The 19,964-nt window shown below is 48.0% G+C and overlaps 1 protein-coding gene across 1 annotated transcript in view; it reads left to right on the top strand.

The window, feature by feature from the left end:
• The window catches only part of JAG1 (jagged canonical Notch ligand 1), a 35,855-nt gene extending 23,758 nt beyond the window's left edge, over window positions 1-12,097 (top strand). Inside the window, exons 10-26 of the mRNA XM_053926641.1 lie at window positions 178-291; window positions 703-749; window positions 1,067-1,240; window positions 1,749-1,899; window positions 2,777-2,941; window positions 3,377-3,490; window positions 4,014-4,127; window positions 4,233-4,346; window positions 4,457-4,573; window positions 5,048-5,075; window positions 5,561-5,646; window positions 7,043-7,156; window positions 7,802-7,911; window positions 8,005-8,238; window positions 8,445-8,576; window positions 8,880-9,030; window positions 9,884-12,097. Coding sequence (XP_053782616.1) covers window positions 178-291; window positions 703-749; window positions 1,067-1,240; window positions 1,749-1,899; window positions 2,777-2,941; window positions 3,377-3,490; window positions 4,014-4,127; window positions 4,233-4,346; window positions 4,457-4,573; window positions 5,048-5,075; window positions 5,561-5,646; window positions 7,043-7,156; window positions 7,802-7,911; window positions 8,005-8,238; window positions 8,445-8,576; window positions 8,880-9,030; window positions 9,884-10,341 — 2,423 coding nt within the window. The 3' untranslated portion in view covers window positions 10,342-12,097. The remainder of the gene's footprint in view (window positions 1-177; window positions 292-702; window positions 750-1,066; window positions 1,241-1,748; window positions 1,900-2,776; window positions 2,942-3,376; window positions 3,491-4,013; window positions 4,128-4,232; window positions 4,347-4,456; window positions 4,574-5,047; window positions 5,076-5,560; window positions 5,647-7,042; window positions 7,157-7,801; window positions 7,912-8,004; window positions 8,239-8,444; window positions 8,577-8,879; window positions 9,031-9,883) is intronic.
• The last annotated feature ends 7,867 nt before the right edge of the window (window positions 12,098-19,964 follow it).

Genomic DNA, 19,964 nt, shown 5'->3' with positions numbered 1-19,964 from the left:
ATAATGATTAGGAAGAGGGATCAGATGTTCAAAATAAAGGGGACCCAGTATCTGTTGTTTAGCTTATTCAAATGTCTCCTATTTCACAAACTATTAGGACAGTATTCTTGGGAGGGAGGAGCAGTAGGGGGTGGGGGGAAACTCCATTCCTCCCTGCTCATCCTCATTTTCTTTCAGATGCAAATGAGTGTGAGGCCAAACCTTGTGTCAATGCCAAATCCTGTAAGAATCTAATTGCAAGCTACTACTGTGACTGCCTCCCAGGCTGGATGGGTCAGAACTGTGAAATAAGTGAGTGATTTTTTGATTTTGATTTTCATGAAACTTGCGTGTTGAAGGCGTTTGCCAGTCCATAGCGGGCTACAGTGGTAAAAAGGAGGAACTGTACAGAGGGGTGTTGTAGAAGAAGGAGTGATTAGTGCTGAAATGAAAACAGGCTTTTATCAGGCTCATTAGCTGGTAAAATGGCTGTATTCTGATAAGATGGCTAAAACAATGATGTGCAGTTTCACTGCGCAGTCAGTCTGGAGGAATTAGGGAGGGAGGGTTCCCACCCAGCGCAATTACCTTATCTCACCGGAAGCACACTGCAAATCTGATTTGGAGAGTTTATCTGTTTGAGCTGAGAAGGCTTTTCAATTAAGCCCAATTTCAATGTAAATTACCTCTTTAATATGACCTTTTTCCCGCCCCCCCCTCCAGATATTAATGACTGCCTTGGCCAGTGTCAGAATGACGCCGCCTGTCGGGTATGTAAATCTTTGCTTAAATCAAAACCTTAATGAGTGACAACCAATTTGAGATTGGTGTGACCCTGTGAGATTTAAAAATTCAGGTGAAAAGTGAGTCTCTAGAAGTTTCACTCAGGCTCATGTTACCCCCAGCCTCCTGGGAGTCATCTTGAAGGCACGCACCAGGAATTCCTCCCACATTTTGAGAGGCTTGGCATTTGGCTATTTTAGTGAATCAGCTGAACCGCGACAGTCATGCTAAACCACTGAAGCTCTGTGTTTGTGGATACATAGAAAAAAGCATGTGTTTCTCCCCCCTCCTTTTCCTCTTCCAGGATTTGGTTAATGGTTATCGCTGTATCTGTCCACCTGGCTATGCAGGCGATCACTGTGAGAGAGACATCGATGAATGTGCCAGCAACCCCTGTTTGAATGGGGGTCACTGTCAGAATGAAATCAACAGATTCCAGTGTCTGTGTCCCACTGGTTTCTCTGGAAACCTCTGTCAGGTGAGCAGCGCTGGAACCTCCGGCCAAGTTTCACGGAGGAGTCTCTTCTGCTCCCCCCCCTCTCCTTCCAGTCCTCATCCTACCTCCTCTCCACCCTTACCTCCTTCTCTCCCCACTTCTTCCCTTCCCTCCTTCATTTCCCCCTCCCTTTTCTCTCCTCCCTCCCTTCTCCCACGCCACTCTTGACTGTCTGGAGTCTCTGTGAAATCTAGTACCTCCCATTGAATAGGGATCTCTGCTAAACAAATGCTGGTGGAAAGATATGGAGTGATTTTCTTGGTAGTGTCCATGGCCTGTCCATTTCACACCCCCACCCCCCAACTCAGTTCTCTCAGTCCTGTTTTTCCAGTGCCTACTGGAGAGGCTCTGGGACATAGCTGTGTATGATGCAGGGTGTTCTGAGATAGACGAAATGGCCAGATTCCAGTGTCTGCTGCCCCAGAGATGTTATAATCATACCTTTGTTTTACTGTTTCCTCTCCCACTGCCCTGCCCCTGGTCTTTGCAGCTGGACATAGATTATTGTGAGCCCAATCCCTGCCAGAACGGTGCCCAGTGCTACAACCGTGCCAGCGACTATTTCTGCAAGTGTACTGAAGACTATGAAGGCAAGAACTGCTCCCACCTTAAAGACCACTGCCGCACAACCCCTTGTGAAGGTACCTCCCTCCCCCAGGCTCCTGGCTTGTCTCCAAAGCTCACTCCTCTGTCCCCACTTGTCACTGTTCCTTGGTACTCAGAAGAGTGTAGGTGAGGAGATCAAGCCCCCTTACCTGACTTCTTGGAAGTCGGAACACATGGAAGCAACTGAGTTGGGTCTGCCGGTGGGACAACCGTGTCTACAGGTAGCCCAGGGGAGAGAATGAAATTCCTTTTAGCATTCCCTGCCTGTAGCGGGCTGATTTGCAAGGCTGAGGCAGATTCCCCAGAGCCGCACTGTTAGGAAAACTGGTGGAAGTGCTATCAGGTGTGGTAGCCGCAGCTGACAGCACTTCTATGTCTGTGCTATCAGGTGTGGTAGCCACAGGCCATGTGTGGCTAAAGGAGCATTTAGAGTGTGCCTAATACAACTGGCAACTCTTATTTAATTTCAAATGATTTAAATATAAATAGCCACATGTAGCTTGTGGCTGCTGTCCGAGGTGGCACAGTCTTGCAGGTTCTAGAAGTTTGTCCATCAGCCTTGCCTTAAGCATGATGAACAGTAGGAAGTAAAGCTGGTTTTTCTTCCTTTCACAAGCTTCTACCAAAGAGATATGAAAGGCAGGATGACAGGGGCCCACAGACATTGAGACTTCTCAGCCACATAGGGAGAAAATGCCTTTAACAAACCAATAAGCTTAAGAAACGTCAGTCTGCCTGGCATCTCGGTGCTGTCACAGTGCGACAGGGCCCCTGCGGTGCCTCCTGATCCCTTCCCCTCATTAGCCAAAGGTGCCTGTGTCTGGGAAAGCAGGCTTGGCAGGTGTCCTTGGCTCAGGAACGCCCTGTCTCATGGGTCAGTGGCCATAATCTGATCCGGAGTCTGTCTTCTAGTGATTGACAGCTGCACGGTGGCCATGGCTTCCAATGACACGCCTGAAGGGGTGCGGTATATCTCTTCGAACGTCTGTGGCCCCCATGGGAAGTGCAAGAGTCAGTCGGGAGGCAAATTCACGTGTGACTGTAACAAAGGCTTCACTGGGACGTACTGCCATGAAAGTAAGACCCTCTCCCTGCCTCTGCCCAGGTCAGGGAGCGTGCGAGTCTGGATTGTTTCAGTCGAGACGAGTGGAGGCTTGCCGTTCCATCTAGGATCTAAGACTGAGCTGTGTTTAACTTACGAGATCGCTGATGCTTGTGAGCCTTTGGCACATTTTAGAATGTTCTGGACTCTCAGTAGTTTGGGTGGTCCTGCTTTCTGTGGAAATTTCTTCCCCACCCACTGAGCAGCTTTGCCTGTAAGGGCATTAATAAAGTGCATGTGGTGTTTTCAGGAGAGCCCTGCTCAGTGGGCTGCCTGCTGAATTTGAGACACAGCCCTGATGGAAGTGAGAATTTGGAGGTGCCAAGTGCATTTTCTCAGGTGGCAGCTTATAGAGCAGTGCCCAGCTTTACTGGTACTTCCTTTACCAGCCTTTTTTCTTTTTCTCTCAGATATTAATGACTGTGAGAGCAACCCCTGTAAAAATGGCGGCACCTGCATCGATGGTGTTAACTCCTACAAGTGCATCTGTAGTGACGGCTGGGAGGGGGCCTACTGTGAAACCAGTGAGTCTGGTGTTCTGGGGACTGACTGCCCTGGCGTTGCGGAGGGCGGGGTGGGCGTGGGCGGTCAATCTGTGCAGCCTCTCGTTTTCATGGAAATTTCTGAAAGGAAGACCCCAGCTGTTCCTGCAGTGGGACAGCATGGCCTGGCTCCTATTTGTATTTGTTAATGTGGGTGACAGCCAGTGGGAAGGAATTGCTGCCGAGGAGCTACAGCACCCAACTGTGTAATTAGGATGACAAACGTCCCTGCTTGCAGTTGTCATTTTTGCCTGACTTGATTTCAATTTCGTGGCACTGACAGGCCTCCGGACTTCACTAACTTGTGTGGGATTAAAAGTAACCTGGTTGGGGGTCCTTCACTCCTGCAAAGTGTGATGGTGTTAAAGTCCAGGGATTCCTCAGCTGGTCTTGGAACTTGGGGTGGAAAGCAGGGGTGGGGGTGACCATAGGGAACCCGTGGCTCCCATGGGTTGTGCAGGGTCCTGGGTGCATGTTCAGCTGGGGGTCTGCTCTTTGGTTCTAGACATCAACGACTGCAGCCAGAACCCCTGCCACAATGGGGGCTCGTGTCGCGACCTAGTCAACGACTTTTACTGTGATTGTAAAAACGGGTGGAAAGGAAAGACCTGCCACTCGCGTAAGTGGTAGCTGACTGGGATGCTGTCCCTGGGACCCCTTTGTCTGTCTGCTGTGAGGGGAGCTGGCCAGGGGCTCAGCTCACACTGAGGTGTTCCTCCTCCAGGTGACAGCCAGTGTGATGAGGCCACATGCAACAATGGGGGCACCTGCTATGATGAAGGGGATGCTTTCAAGTGCATGTGTCCTGCAGGCTGGGAAGGAGCGACCTGTAACATAGGTAACTTTCTGCCCCACTCACTTCCCTGTGAGTGCTTTCCTGGCTGGCTTTTGCCCCTTCACACTGTTTTTGGATCCTTAGGGAGGGTGGTCTCTGCTCTTGTCTTACAGCCCGAAATAGTAGCTGCCTGCCAAACCCCTGCCATAACGGGGGTACCTGTGTGGTCAATGGCGAGTCCTTCACGTGTGTCTGCAAAGAAGGCTGGGAAGGGCCCATCTGCACCCAGAGTGAGTGTCCCTCCACCCCGTGGAACTCTCCGAGGGCTGCGGGAGCACATCCTGACACCCTCAGGGACTCAAGTAGAAACCAGAAGCACATAGCTGTTTGATGTCTGCTTCTGCATCACCTGGGTCTGTTCTAATGACTTGATGGGATGCAGCCCTGACCTGGGCATGAGAAAGTCGCCAAGGAGATAAGTGGAGACAGATGGCGTCTGGTTCCCAGCTCTGCTCTGACCAGCAGCCTGTCTCCTTCCATTCTCACACCCCGTCCCCAGCCCTGCCAGGGCCTCTTCCTGTGTACATGTGTCCCACGGTGAGCGGAACAAAGTGTGGTGCAGGCCTGGTTCCAATTGAGCAGGGGTCTTAAGTGCATTTGCTGGTGTTAACTACGATGTTATCATTTAGGTATTATGGAAATTGGTGGTGTTTTCACTCAGGGCTAAGACTGCTTCGCTATTAAGTTGTCTTTTTACTTTGCAGATACCAATGACTGCAGCCCTCATCCCTGGTAAGCGTGACCACCTTTTAAGCCAGCACTTGTTGGCTGTAATATGCGTGGCCCTCACCCAGGATCTTGTTTAAAACGAAGGTTCTGATTTAGTAGGTCGGCTGGGCTGCAGACCCTGCCTTTCCAACAAACGCCCAGGGGCTGCCCATCCTGCTGGTCTGTGGACCACACTTTAATTAGCCAGGTTGTCTTCATTTAGAGCAGTGATTCTCAACCTTCAATGCCCACACAAATCACCTGGGAGCTTTTTGCTTTTATTTATTTTTTTTAAATAAGATCCAATGCCTGGGCTGCAGCTGGGACCTGTCAGATGAGACCTTCTGGGGGTGGGACCCATCAGTATTTTTAAAGCTTCCTGGGCAGTGGTGAGTGTGGCCAGGGGCAAGAGCTGCTCTGGTCACTGGCAAGGCTCCCTGGGATTGGCTGGCAGCCGATGTCTTGGATAGGGAAGTTGGTAACCTAGGTGGTTTTTGCTCTCTTCTTAGTTACAACAGTGGCACGTGCGTGGATGGAGACAACTGGTACCGGTGTGAGTGCGCCCCTGGTTTTGCTGGGCCTGACTGCAGAATAAGTAAGGACTGGCCCTAGCTGGGTTTGCAGTGGCTTTTTATTATTATTTTTTTATTTTTTATAAAAGATTTTTTTTAGAGAGGGGAAGGGAGGGAGGAAGAGAGGGAGGGGAGAGAAACATCATTGTGTGGTGCCTCTTGTGTGCCCCCTACTGGGGACCTGGCTCATAACCCAGGCATGTGACCTGACTGGGAATCGAACCAGCGACCTTTTGGCTCATCAGCTGGCACTCAGTCCACTGAAGCCACTCCAGCCAGGGCTGCGGTAGCTTTATTTTCCCCACATCACCCCTCAGCCTGAGAGTTTTCATCTTTCAAACAATTAAGGCCATGATGCCCTTTATTTGCCAGGCAGAGCTCTGTAATCCCTGCCCCCTCCTCCAGCTGGCTGGATCCTCAGGTACCTGTTGGCCCTTCCATGGGTGGCACAGCCCTCCTTGTTCTAGGGAAGAGAGCACCAGGCCCAGAACTTGACAGTTAAGCTAGTCTGAGCCCCTAAGGAAAGAGTGTGCTTTTCCGCCATGACTAATACGATATTATGGGCAAGTGGACATTAACCACAGCTATGCTGGTGGAGCACAGAGCTAATAGCAATGGAAGGGACTAGGGCTGTGGTTTCCCAAGGCATGATCAGGCGCTGGTGGAAGGACTAAAACAAAAAATGGGGGCGGGCAATGCAGTTTTTCAGGAACCTTACATTTTATTCTTTATTTTGAGGCTTTTCTCCTAGTTTTTTGTAAGCCGTATCTTTTACAAAAGCGATAGTAGTGTTTGTTTGTTTTTTTCTGTCTTTTCCCTAACTTATTTGAAATTTTATTAGAGTTTGCAGTCCCCTATTCTGGGACTGAGTGGACTCCAGCACTGGATGGGGGTGCCTCGTTTCTATTTCATGTTTCTAAGTCAGGTTGACATATGGCCTGGGAGCCATATCTGGCCTGCTGCCTATTTTTATAAATAAAGTTTTATTGGCATACAGCCATGCTCATTCATTTACACTGTCTAGGGCTGCTTTTAAGCTATGATAAGAATTGGGTAGTTGTGACAGGGACCACATGGCCTACAAAGCCTAAAATGTTTGCTGTCTGACCCTTTTAAAGAAATTTTCCAGCCCTTCCGATAAATTGCACTCAGAAAAAGGAACTTATTTTGGGAGGTAGCAGTGTTAAATTAAATGATTCTCAGCTGTTAAAAGTCCAGCTAATGGTGACTGGGGTGAGCAGTGACGGGTAGAGCTTTTGGAGCCCTGATACTGTTTCTTTATTTGGGTGCCGACTGCATGAAAGTTCGTCAACCTTACACCTCTCGTAGGCCTTCCTGTTTGTATGTAATGCCAGTGAAAACTTAGAAAGACATCACTGCCTCCGATTGGAGCCTAAACTTGAACTCCATTTCTCCCAGACATAAACGAATGCCAGTCTTCACCTTGTGCTTTTGGTGCAACCTGTGTGGATGAGATCAACGGCTACCGGTGTGTCTGCCCCCCAGGGCACAGTGGTGCCAAGTGCCAGGAAGGTACGTGGGCCGGGCCCCGGCTTCCCGTGTGTCCTGTGGGGCCAGTGGGTGCTCCAGTCACTGCAGTCACCATTTGGACCAGGAGTAGACACTGCTCAGGGAGAGAACACAGCAGGGACACAGAGTGGGGGTAACAGAGAAGGGGGAACTCCGAGAGGTCCCCTAAAAACAGGGTGGCTGTTGCCTTGCTGTAATTAAGCTGTGTAGGAAACCACCTCCAAACTCCGTGGCTTACAACAGGCATTTACTTGTATTCATGGGTACACAGAGTGGGCAGAGCGATAGGTGCTGCAGGTTGGGCTTAGGTTTTTCTTGGTTCCTCCTCACCCTCCCGGGCCATCAGCTGCACATGGGGCGTGTTCTTTCCGTGGCACATGGCAGGCTTTCGGGAGGCAGAGCGCTCTGCGAGTCAGCTGTGAGAGACTCTGCTTACAACACATCCCCTGTTGTCTTGGCCCAAGCAGGTCATGAGGCCGTGTGAAAAGCCAGCATAGGAGGAAAGCATACTTGCCTCTCCTGGAAGGAACTTAATAACGTGACAAAGGCCACGGGTGTGATCATTTCCTAACAGGGAGGGAGTAAAGAATTGAGAGATCTGTCTACAGGAAAGGAAAGTCCTTCCACTCACGTGTGTCCGCCTCTCAGTTTCAGGGAGGCCTTGCATCACCATGGGGAGTGTGATACCAGACGGGGCCAGGTGGGATGATGACTGCAATACCTGCCAGTGTCTGAACGGACGGATTGCCTGCTCAAAGGTAGGATGTGAGGGCTGCTGCAGGTCACCTGAACTCTGCAATAGCTGATGGGCGTTTCTCCTGAGCTGCCTGCTCCCGACTCTCTCTCTCTAGGTCTGGTGTGGCCCTCGACCTTGCCTGCTCCACAAAGGACATAGCGAGTGCCCCAGTGGGCAGAGCTGCATCCCCATCCTGGACGACCAGTGTTTTGTCCGCCCCTGCACAGGAGTGGGCGAGTGTCACTCTTCCAGCCTCCAGCCAGTGAAGACCAAATGCACTTCTGACCCCTATTACCAGGATAACTGTGCAAACATCACATTCACCTTCCACAAAGAGATGATGTCCCCGGTATGGAGCTTCTTTTTCAGTTGGGAATGGTGTGTGGCTGCTTGTACTACGGCAGGACTGTTAGAAGCTAAGATTCAGTTTTCTGTAGCCTAAGTTCCTGCCTTAGAGCAAAGTGCAACCCGAATGTAACCTACTTCCAAGGAAACATCATCCTTTTTTTTCTTTGAGTAGCTTACATATGTGTGGACTTTTCAATATTGTTCTAGGGTCTTACCACAGAGCGCATTTGCAGTGAATTGAGGAATTTGAATATTTTGAAGAATGTTTCTGCTGAATATTCGATCTACATAGCTTGTGAGCCTTCCTCTTCTGCGAACAATGAAATACACGTGGCCATTGTAAGTATAAGATCTATTCATATTTAATAATTAATTTGATTGCAAGATAACTAGCAACCTTCAGTTAGCCAGGAGCAAATATACCTCAGAAGAGAGCTTGGCCTATGTGTGTTGTCAAGTGATTTTGAATAAAAGTACACCTGGAACACACGAAATAATAATGTAAACTGTAATTGAAAAACTTTTAAAAAATAATAAAATGTTACATCAAATTTTTTAAAAAGCTACTGTTCAAAAAAGCCGCTAGGAAAAAGCTAGTATTCCCTGACCCTCCAGATTGACAATTCTTCCCCCCACCCCCAGTCTGCTGAAGACATACGGGACGATGGAAACCCGATCAAGGAAATCACTGACAAAATTATAGACCTTGTTAGTAAGCGTGATGGAAACAGCTCCCTTATCGCTGCGGTTGCAGAAGTGAGAGTACAGAGGCGTCCTCTGAAGAACAGAACGGGTGAGTGTCAGATGGGAACTGTCCCTTTCACTAATGAGTGCCAAAAGGATCTCATTATTTTATCGGACAGTGGATCACACTGTCCAATAAAACCACCAGGCAGGCAGTTAGTTACCTGAAGGAGCTCCCCTGCCCCCTCATTTCACTGGTGAGGAAACAGGCCAGTTGACTTGACCAATGTCATATGGCGATGAGCAGAGGTTGGCCTGACTCGTCCCCCTGCCAACAGGCTGTGTGCTCACAAGCAGGCCCCTCTGTAGCGCATGCACTGATCCTAGATCCTTGTGAAGCCCTGGTGCAGAGCCTCACAGTGCCTTGAGCTCTGCTGTGCAAAGCCTGCCTTGGCGTTCTGGTGTCGGGTGACAGCCCTTCCTAAGCACCGTGAGACACTGGTGTGATAGGCAGCTCGAAGGCCCTGCAGTATGTCCAGACTCTCTCCTTCAGACCATCTTAAGCATCATTGTTCTAGCAAGGCGAGAAATTGGGCTCATGACCTTTTGGGGCATGGAAGTGGTCTGTGCTCAGATCCGGTTTCTGGTAATTCTGAAAACCAGATCCTGTAATGAGCTGCCTAAGTCGCCAGACTCCCCTTGACTGAACCAGACCGCTGCTCTCCCCACATGAAGTTGGGGAATCTGTAGTTACTGCTTTGCTCAAGTCTCTCCAGGGACAATAGTGTCAGGGTCTCCAAGGTCCCAGGTCCCAGCACTGCTAATCAAGCTGTGAGTTGACAATAGGCAGTTGTGAAAAGGATCAGGTCCCATGGTGCTGCTTTTTAGGGACTCCAGGCAGGAGAAGCACTGTTGGTACTCTTTCGTTCAGAGAGGAAATGTGTTTGGGGCCTGCCTTGCAGATTTCCTGGTCCCTCTGCTGAGCTCCGTGCTCAGCGTGGCGTGGGTCTGTTGCTTGGTGACGGCCTTCTATTGGTGTGTGCGGAAGCGGCGGAAGCCCAGCAGCCACGCGCGCTCGGCCTCGGAGGACAACACCACCAACAACGTCAGGGAGCAGCTGAACCAGATAAAAAACCCAATTGAGAAGCATGGGGCCAACACGGTCCCCATCAAGGACTACGAGAACAAAAACTCCAAAATGTCAAAAATAAGGACACACAACTCAGAGGTAGAGGAGGACGACATGGACAAGCACCAGCAGAAAACCCGGTTCACCAAGCAGCCGGCGTACACGCTGGTAGACAGAGAGGAGAAACCCCCCAACGGCACACCTGCCAAACACCCAAACTGGACAAACAAACAGGACAACAGAGACCTGGAGAGCGCCCAGAGCTTAAACCGGGTGGAGTACATCGTATAGCAGACGGCGGGCGCCACCTCCCCTGCTAGGTAGAGTCCGCGGGCGCACGGGGCTGTAGTTCTTTAACTGTCTAGTCCGGTCTGAGGCTGTTGTTGGCTTAGAATCCCTGTGTTAATTTAAGTTTTGACAAGCTGGCTTACACTGGCAATGGTAGTTTCTGTGGTTGCCTGGGAAATCGAGGGCTGCATCTCAGAGCTATGCAAAAACCAGTCCAAAGTGCCATAGTGCACTGTCCCTGCAGCCGACAGGCCTCTGATCAGGCGCCCAGAAGGCCCCACCCCTAGGCCTTGAGCTTCTTCTGCCAGGTGTCCCGATGGTGATGCAGTCTTAGGATCATAGTTTTATTTATATTTATTGACTCGTTGTTTTTGTATATTGGTTTTATGATGACGTACAAGTAGTTCTGTATTTGAAAAGTGCCTTTGCAGCTCAGAACCACAGCAACTATCACAAATGAGTTTATTATTTATTTTTTTTTATTGTATTTTGTTGTTGGGGGAGGGGGGACTTTGATGTCGGCAGTTGCTGGTAAAATGAAGAATTTAAAGAGGAAAAATGTGTCAAAAGTAGACTTTTGTATAGTTGTGTAAATAATTTTTTTATTAATCACTGTGTATATTTGATTTATTAACTTAATAATCAAGAGCCTTAAAACATCATTCCTTTTTATTTATATGTATGTGTTTAGAACTGAAGGTTTTTGATAGCATTGTAAGTGTATGGCTTTATTTTTTTTGAACTTATTTTCTTACTACGTGTTGCCTATAAGCCAAAACTAAGGTGTTTGAAAATGGTTTATTTTTAAGACAATAGATGGGCTTCTGTGCCTGGAATACTGGTGGAGTATATCTTTTTTGTTTTTTGGGGTTTTTTGTCCAACATCAAGATGTTTAAAACACCTCCTATAGTATCACTTTAAAACACATTTTCAGGACCGACTAAGGCAGTTTCAGAATTAGTCTAGAATAGTTACCTTTTTTTTTTTTTTTTCCTGCTTTTGACTTGAAAAGAGAGAGGCAGGTTATCTGCTACACAGCAGTTTAAGGGAACAACTTGTGCTATGACTTAAATGTAGCCAAAATGTGAGGGGTCGAATATTATTAAAGATATCAAATTAATTGTGTGAAGTTGGAAGCATACCAGTCTTATTTTGTAAATTCTGATTCCCCCCCCATTCATATGTAATACCGAACCCCCTGTAGGTTTGATTTTTGTTGTTATCTACTGCATTTAGGGAGTATTCTAATAAGCTAGTTGAATACTTGAAGAGTAAAATGCCCAGTAAGATCACTGTTTAGATTTGCCATAGAGTACACTGCCTGCCTTAAGTGAGGAAATCAAAACGCTATCACAAAGTTTAAGATCCAAAAGGCTTATAAAACAGTAATTTTGTTGGTTCATAATTGAGACCGTGAAGATACTTTGTATTGTCCTTTTAGTGTTATGAACATAAAAATGCATCTTTGTGTTGTTCCTGGCAATAAATTTTGAAAAGTAATATTTATTAAATTTTTTGTATAAAATCTGGAACAGTGTGGCCTCTTCTGAGTTTACGTAGTGCAGCTCTGCCTTGTGCTGCTGGTAGTGATAATGGGGGCACAGAACAAGAGCTCAGAGTCTTTTCAGCCACTAAACTCATCTGAAGTGGGGCTGCTGGGAAGCTGAGCTGTGAGAGCCCCATCTTGGAGGCCTTGATCCCCTTGTCACTCAGCAGCAAGTGTGAATGCTGCTTGAATAAACACCACTGGATCAATGGCCTGCAGTGTGGAGGTGAATTGTTTGTGACCACTCAGGGGAAATGCCTACCTTTCCCACTATAGTGAAAGGGTTTTTTAAATAGCTTGGAATTGGTGTTGGGGTCAGAAGAGGGAGAGTGAGTGCTTTTTTTCTTCATTTTTTTTTTTCCTGGCTACTTGGATTAATACATTAATGTCCTTCTATCATTATAGACCTTGTGGATTTTGTGCACTTATGCCTCACTGCATAGGAGGCAGTTACAAGCTTCTGGGGTCAGGGCCCATCAATCTATTCATCACTTTGTATCCCAGAAGTGAGTGTTCTGTTGGCTTCGCCACGCTACTTGGGTGCCACGTGCCTGGCCTTCCACGAGGCTCCAGAGTTGGGCTATTCCACCTGTTAGGGGCAAGGAGAGCTTTGGTTCTCACTGGAGGCTGTTGGGCCAGAGGCCCTGCACCCACGTCACGGGTGGGGAGATGGGAAGCTTTGCCTCTGGCCCCTTCAGCAAGGGATGAGCTGAGGTGACGCACGTGGGCAGCTCACAGTGGCTGCTTGGAGTTGCCATGTATTCGCTGCTTCTGGTTAAGAAGCCAAAGCTCACCGTCCTGGGGGCGCTGTCCCCCAGAGCTTCACTTGTCAGGCCATCCACTCACCTCCAGTTTTCAGAGTAACTCAAACTGGAGCAACAAACTGAATGGAGAAGCTGACGGGATGTCTTCTTTCATTCTCGGGAGGCTATTTTCCACTAGGCCAAGAGAATTGTGTTCTCTGATGGGCATCTTGGTTAAGAGTGGATGGCGGGCTTTAAGTACCCCATCCATGCTCCTTGTGCATGAACAGAGGTCCTTGAGGGGGTCAGAGCTCATCCATGGCAGTGCATTATGGCTTGCTGGGGAAGCAGCCCTGAAAGAATGGATTCCCACGATATCTCCCTAGCATAGCAATACGCCTGTCACTAATCTCTGCTGGTGAACAGCAGCTGGTTCCCGCAGGGTGGGGTCAGGGAGGGAGACATGCTTTCCTGGTACACAGACACAAGGAGCCAGAGATGGTCTGGTTTCGCAGCACTGAACTCAAACCATCCTGAAGCAATCACCTTGCTCTGGTGGTTTGTAAACTTGGATTATGCAGGACCCCGGAATTCCTTGGCTAGTTGCCAAATGCTGCTGTGTCAAGGAAAAAAAACACTTAATGAGCCTCTGCAATTCTTTATTCCAGGAGGGACATGATCTTGAGATTCACATGTGTTTTAAGGAGCCCTGTATCCAGGACGCTCAGTGGGAAGGCAGGCAGAGATCAGGGTCCTCAAAGCCAGGACCATAATTGTCGGGATGTTTTCCCCCTTCTTCCAGGTAGAAGGAATCAGGCAAGAGAGCCTTGGCTATCTTGGATGTCCTGGGTGCAGGGAAGGGAAGAGGAAGGGACTCGTTTTACTTTTCCTGTTCCCCATGAACACTGGGGGCCCTCTGTGCGCAGACCCTGGGAGAAAACTTGGCCAACTAGAACTTGGGCATGAGATTGTACTGTGAAGCTCCAGGAAAGAATTAAGTGGAAGGCGATTCTTTTCAGATAGTAAACTCTGTCCAGAGATTCTACTTACATGATGTAGAATCAGAATAGAAAAGGGGAGGGGGCTGTATCTCAATTGGCAAAACGCCCGGTGAGACTGAATCAGAAACAACTTGAAAGCAACACATTTTTCTTAAATGCAGATTCCCAAGTCTGACCCAAGATTAACCAGGAGTGGGGATGGGCAATCTGCATTTTAAAGAGCTCTCCTCTCCCCTCCTCCCTGCATTTTGTACAGTTAAATTTGAGAACAACTCTACTAAAACCCTGAAGTACAAGCTCTTCATTAATTATAATGTTTTTTCTCCTTGTTAAACTGAATTAAGTAGCCTGGAAGCCAGTTTGTTGCTAAATTGCCACCTGACATCATTTTTAAGTAAAATAATTATGCTGCCCTCTGAGCAAGTTGTCTTAAGTGCTTCATGTTTATTGGCTGATCTGAGGGGTCACTGAGTGAAAATTAACTTATTTGTGTATATTTTTTAGGTAGCAAAATGCCAAAGGACCCGCAGTGGTGGGCTTCCCACCTTTCTAAACGGTGTACACCTGTCCATCTGAAAGTGAGGGAGTGTGCAGCTAAAAACTGGTTGCCTTTAAAGAAAAAAATCTCATGGGTGTACAGAGGTTTGCAGCTTGGGCTGAGCAACGTTCCAGCATTTCCGTTTTCAACTGCGGGTCTCTTTCTTGCCTCTACTGGGAATGAGAAACAGGAGTTCAGAGGTTCCTGGGCTGGGAAGACACAGCACATGGGTTATGGGAAGCCTCCTCCTGCTAATGTGTATTTATACTTTGTAAGCTCTGATTCATCCAAGCACTGGAACAGAAATCTGCTTCCTGAGGTTCTGTTTTTAAATAGATAGTTTGCAAAAACAACAATTATTTTTCTTAACATTTTTTTCCACCCCAGAAGCAGCTAAACACCCCAGCTCAGTCTATGTCAGTCTCCAACAATGCCAACAGACAGCTAGGTATTCGGGGGCAGAAGGGTGCCCTGAGGCAGTTCTGTGGGGTTCTGGCGCTATAAGTCTTCAGAGTTTAGAAACCATTAGAGCAATCTTGTTGCATCACTTGAAGACTAAGATATTTCTGGGTCTATTAAAAATAACGAATTTACCTTCGTGAACAAGTGCGTCCCGATGGTTGTTACAGTAACGGCAAGTGGGGTGATGCTCCTGGGGCTGCCGGCAGCAGAGGGCCTGCTCACCTGCGTGCACCCTCAGAGAGTGTGTCAAAAGGTACAGTTCCCTTGCGTTGGACATAAATTCTACCTGTACTGCTTGCTCTTGCATGCCTGGCACAATGTTCCTGGCGTGGAGTGTTTCTTTCAAGTCTCTGGCAGCTTTTACAAGTCTTAAATTATGTGTCATTACCACTGGTCCGGTATTAACCTGTGATATGCCAGTCTGGAAAATTAGAGAGTAAAGGCTCTTACATTCAGTAAGAACCTTGAATTGAGGCCTGCCCACTGCCTCCCTCACTCCAACCCAGCCCCCACCCCTGCAAACATCCACACCGAGGCACCCACGGTTTGAATTATCCAGGAGCAAAAGCTAATGCCAGGGACATGAAAGCAACAGCTTTGTTTTAAAGGAAAGCTCTCCTGGCAGGCTCGTGGGGCTCCTCCAGGATCCCGAGCAGAACACAAGTCTGCAGCTGGCTTCCTAATGACTACTCAGGCTGCCACAAGAACAGTGCCCTTGATCTGAGCTGTGCCTCCTCAAGGTTTTAAGTAGAAAGTGACATCTTTATAAATCTGAGAGCAATAGGTGTTTTCCGAACCAAAGGCAGATTAAGCCCCGTCCCTTGGTAGGTGGTTGCTTTGTTCTTGGGCAGCTTCAGATTTTATTTCTGCTTCATAGAATTACAAAAATGAGGCACAGGAAGAGGTTCAGAACGGAAATCGACAGTCCCACTACATCCTACACCTCCCTGTGCATGTACATGCACGTGTGCACGCACACACCACACATGCGCACTCTACAGGAGTTTTCAGGACAGCACACTACACTCCATGGCCAGTATCAGGTGACTGCAATTACCTGATATGGGGCTTCATCCCATATCCCCTAACCACTCTGGCTTCCCCGATAGGGTGCTCCCCAGTTATCACAGAGAAAGCACCCGAGCATTGAAAAATACTAAAATCCAAGTAGCTTGAATGTGATTAAGTTCACCAGGTCCAGTGGGCGGCGGCACCAGCACAGACAGATCTGGGAGTTCCTGAAACTGCCTGTTGACAGCTCTACTTCCCCCACCCAACACCCCAAAAGCCAGCTCTCCCATGCTCTCCTCACCCACTGCTGAGGGTGTCCCACAAGTCATCTTTAACCTGTTGTTGGGTCAGGGTGGGCCTGAATTACATGTTATGCAAAAGTTTCCTATGCACTGAGGCACCCACATTGAATGGCTTGGAAAAAACCTGTCCTAGAGACAGAGACGTAAACCCTGCAAGTTCGGGACGTGAACAATCAGATACTCTCAGGGGGCACTTTCTGGCTTAGCAGGGATGTTTTTTGGAGTGCTTTTCAAAGAATCCACAGCTTAAAACAGAAAGGAAGAGCAGCGACTGAAACAGTTACAGGTTTGCACAAAACTAAGGCAAATGTGTCTGCAACGGAAAGGAAAGGGAGTGACAGGAGTGTGGGGGGCGGGGGCCGGGCCTCACCACAACCTCCAGCTTTCCCCACAGCCATGGATCTGTTATTCCTGTTTCCTGTGAGTTCTCAGTCCAACACTCAGCAGAAGAGGTCCTGAACGTTTCCTCAGGGCGTGCTGTGTCCACATGGGCCCGGCCAGCCGCCAGGCAGTGTGTGCCCAGTGCTCAAGGGCATGCACTCTGGAGCCAGACTTCCTTGATTCCAATCGCAGCTCTTCCTTCCCAGTTCCCGGGGTTGGTAGTTTCTGCCTGCGGGTCACCCAAGTTCTGGGCTGGGGAGTCACAGACCTGGATTTTGGGCTCTGCCACTTACTAACTTGGGAAAGTTTCCGAAATCCTTTGCGTCTCAGTTTCCTCATCTGTGAAATCATGATAGTGAACACGTGCTGCAGTTAGTAATCATGAAAAGGCCTGCAGGAAGAAAGTGCTGCCCTCAGCATTGCTCCAAGCATCCTGTGATAGGATATAGAGTCCACTGAAAGAGTAAGGAATCCAGCTAGATTCCAATGACAGTGCGTGCTCTTGCCATCACACTGGGCTGTGAGAGAAGGGCTGAGGGCTGTTGGATCTGGTGCTAGATGGAATCCCAAAGTAGCCTCTAAAGATTCTTGACCGCTGGTTATTTGCTCAAACATGAATCCAGGTGGTCTGAAAACAGGGAGATTATCCATGTGGGGTGGACCTGATCACGGGAGCGCTTTGAAAGCAGAGTTTTCTCTGGCTGATCAGAGAGAGATTCAGGACTAGGGAGGTTTCTCCGTTATTCAGAGGCAGGAACCAGTGGCAGGGACCAGAGAACAGCCTCTGGGAGCTGAGTGAACTCCCCAGGCTACCACCAGCAGGACAGTGGGGCCCACAGGAACTGAATTTTGCCAACAACCTGAGGGAGCTTGGAAGTGGATCTTTCGCTGGTTAAGCCTCCAGATGAGGATACAGGTGGCTGATACCTCAATTTCAGCCTTGTGAGACCTAAGCAGAGGACCCAGCTAAACAGTGTCAGAAACTGTTCCACAACTAATCTGCATTGATGGTAATTTGTTACGCAGGAACAGCAAATTTACACAGGCCTCTTCTAAAAGGAGTCTTATCAGGCTATGTCATGTCTAGGTGCTATATTTGGTTTTGACTCTACAGATCGTTGGCTTTTTCCCAGATCAATTAATTACGTGCCTCTTACCAGCGTAGCAGGAGCTCATTCAAGACAAGCCTGAACTATAGAATCGCAAGAAAACCTGGTGCCCAATTAAACTCTGCAACAGTGCGTGGTCTGTGAGTGTAGATGGCTCTCTAAAACCTCTAAATAATAATACAACATAGTTCTTTCTTCCATATCCTCCTGAGTTTTGTAAAATTAGGGCTGAATGAGGTATGCTCAGGTGTCTGGCCTAAAGGATTCCAGGACACAGTCTTGGGCCAGTTCTTAATCCTTATGAAACATGTTTGACTCCTGTTTTTTTGATGAGGTTTTCAGTGGGTTGACTACTTTGTCATCTCCCCCTCCACACCCTCAGCAGCCTTTGTCTATGAAGAAGTTACCTCCTTGGCTTTCCTTACTGCACAATAGCCACTTCCTCTGGACCCAGGAACTACATAAATGTCAAGCTCCACTTTCTCTCCTACCATCTCCTCTCTCCTAGGCTCATCCTCCTATGATGGGCAGCTGGCCTAGGTGGATATGCACAGCTAGTGTCAAAAAGTTAAGGATTCTCTCAAGTTCAGTGGGCTTTTCTAAAATACTACCAGAATCTGGACTTAGACCTGCGAAATATGTGGAACAATAAATAGCCAGGACCCAGAACATTATTTTGATAAACGGGTACTAAGAAATACTATCTTCAAGAGAAAGCAAGGCCAATTTGATAAAGACAATTCACAGATGGATGGACAGTTTGCTTGTAGACATTTGAGGTGAGATCCAGAAGGGTCTTGCAGCTGGAGATTTTTAGTATCAAAATAAGAACCCCAATGGTAGATTCCCCGAATCTCTGACATGGAGAGCTCTTCCTCCCAGAGGTGCTTTCACATTGTCTGGGCACTTGTCACTGGGGAGCTATTCGAGGGTGCTTTTCTAGATGCTCCTGGCTCTGCCCGGGGTCCCCACTCTTCTCTGGTTGGTCACTGAGTTGAGCAGAAGGCACGGGGAAAAGGATCGCCAGGGAAGCATTTTAAGAGGAATATTCACATCAAACTCTTTCACAAGCCCGGTTCACTCTGCCAACATTACAGGAAGGTCTTTCCAGGCTCATTACTGGGGCACCTCCCGAACGCCCAGCCCAATCTGCCACATCAAGGCTGGAGGTCGCTTTCATTTACCATTTTACCTTCTCCCTCTGACAACAGGAATGGATGGCTGGTATTATTCCTCCCCGGCACCCACAGTGGGTTTGGGAAAGAGCCCTCTGCATTCTTCTCACCAGCTGAGCACGTTAAGGAGGAAGTGAAAAGGCCTGAAGAGCCACTGGGCCTAGAAAAATTCCCAGTCAATCCATCACCTGCCTCTTCTGCAGGAGGGCTTGCCAGTCCGTTCCATAGTTCCAGGGGCAGGTGGAGAGGGCTGCAAGCTGTGTCTGTCTGTGAGTCTGTGTGTCCATGTGTGCTAGTGTGAGTGTGTATGTGTGTGCCTGCGTGCGCTCATCTAAGCACAGAGACAGGACTAGTAATAGAAGAGCCGGTGAGAGGGCGTGGGAGCCTGAGAACTTATTTATAAAAGCTCTTCTGCCCTAAAGCAAGTCAAACTCCCTGCTGAGGAGCTGCTTTTTCTTCCTCCCTTTTGAGTCTTGTGTGCTGAGCTGACCTCTCCCCGGCAGAGGTCAGCGCTCTGCTCACCCTGTGTGCACTCGGCCTTCTGGGGCTCGATTGCCTTAGAAGCCTGAAGAGGAGAGAATTCTTCGGCTCTAATTTCTGAGAGAAAAGCTGTAGTAAATCTCATGGAAAAGCTGGTCTTTTTTTTTTTTTTTTAAAGAAATATATACATTATGATCTTTTGGGAACTGTAGAAAACATGAAACTGTACATCACCAGAGTCCCTCCCACAGTCTACTGCACCCCCTAAAATAAATCAGGCTGGGGAATGAATGAGGTCTTAAGAAATGTAACTGAACTTAAAATACAAGGTCAGCATCTCATCCTAGGTAATCCTTTGGAGGATGAGAAATTCTCCTGATTTTTCCCACAGGGTTATTTCAGATGTGCTTTCTGAGCCAAACTATTTTAAAAGCATTCATTCTTCCACTGCTCTGCCAAATGTGAATTTGAGATTCACATGCACTTTTTGAGAGCTTATTAATGATATTAATGATCATGGATCAAAGGCAAACCCCAGACAATTATTTAGGTGCTTTAAAAACTCATCTTCTGTGGGAGGGAAACAATTTCTCAGTGCTGCCAAAGATGAAGCTGCGGGCTGATGTGATGCGTCTAAAGCAACATTACTGACTAGAGGGGCCTTAAAGGAGAAAGCAAAATACATCTCTTTGTATGTTTAAAATATACGGTTATTGATACCATGCCACCAAAACCTTTCCTATTCAGAAAGCAGGTACACTTCTGATTTGCAGGAAGCCCCTCTCCTAAAGGATTCTCAGCTCTTAGCGGGTCCTGCCTCTTTTAACACCCAGTATTTAGACACACACCCCCTATATTTTTAAACAATAATTCTTAA

Source organism: Desmodus rotundus, chromosome 6 (genome assembly GCF_022682495.2).
Source record: "Desmodus rotundus isolate HL8 chromosome 6, HLdesRot8A.1, whole genome shotgun sequence".
NCBI classification, from domain to species: domain Eukaryota; kingdom Metazoa; phylum Chordata; class Mammalia; order Chiroptera; family Phyllostomidae; genus Desmodus; species Desmodus rotundus.
This window is presented reverse-complemented; position numbering and strand designations above follow the sequence as displayed.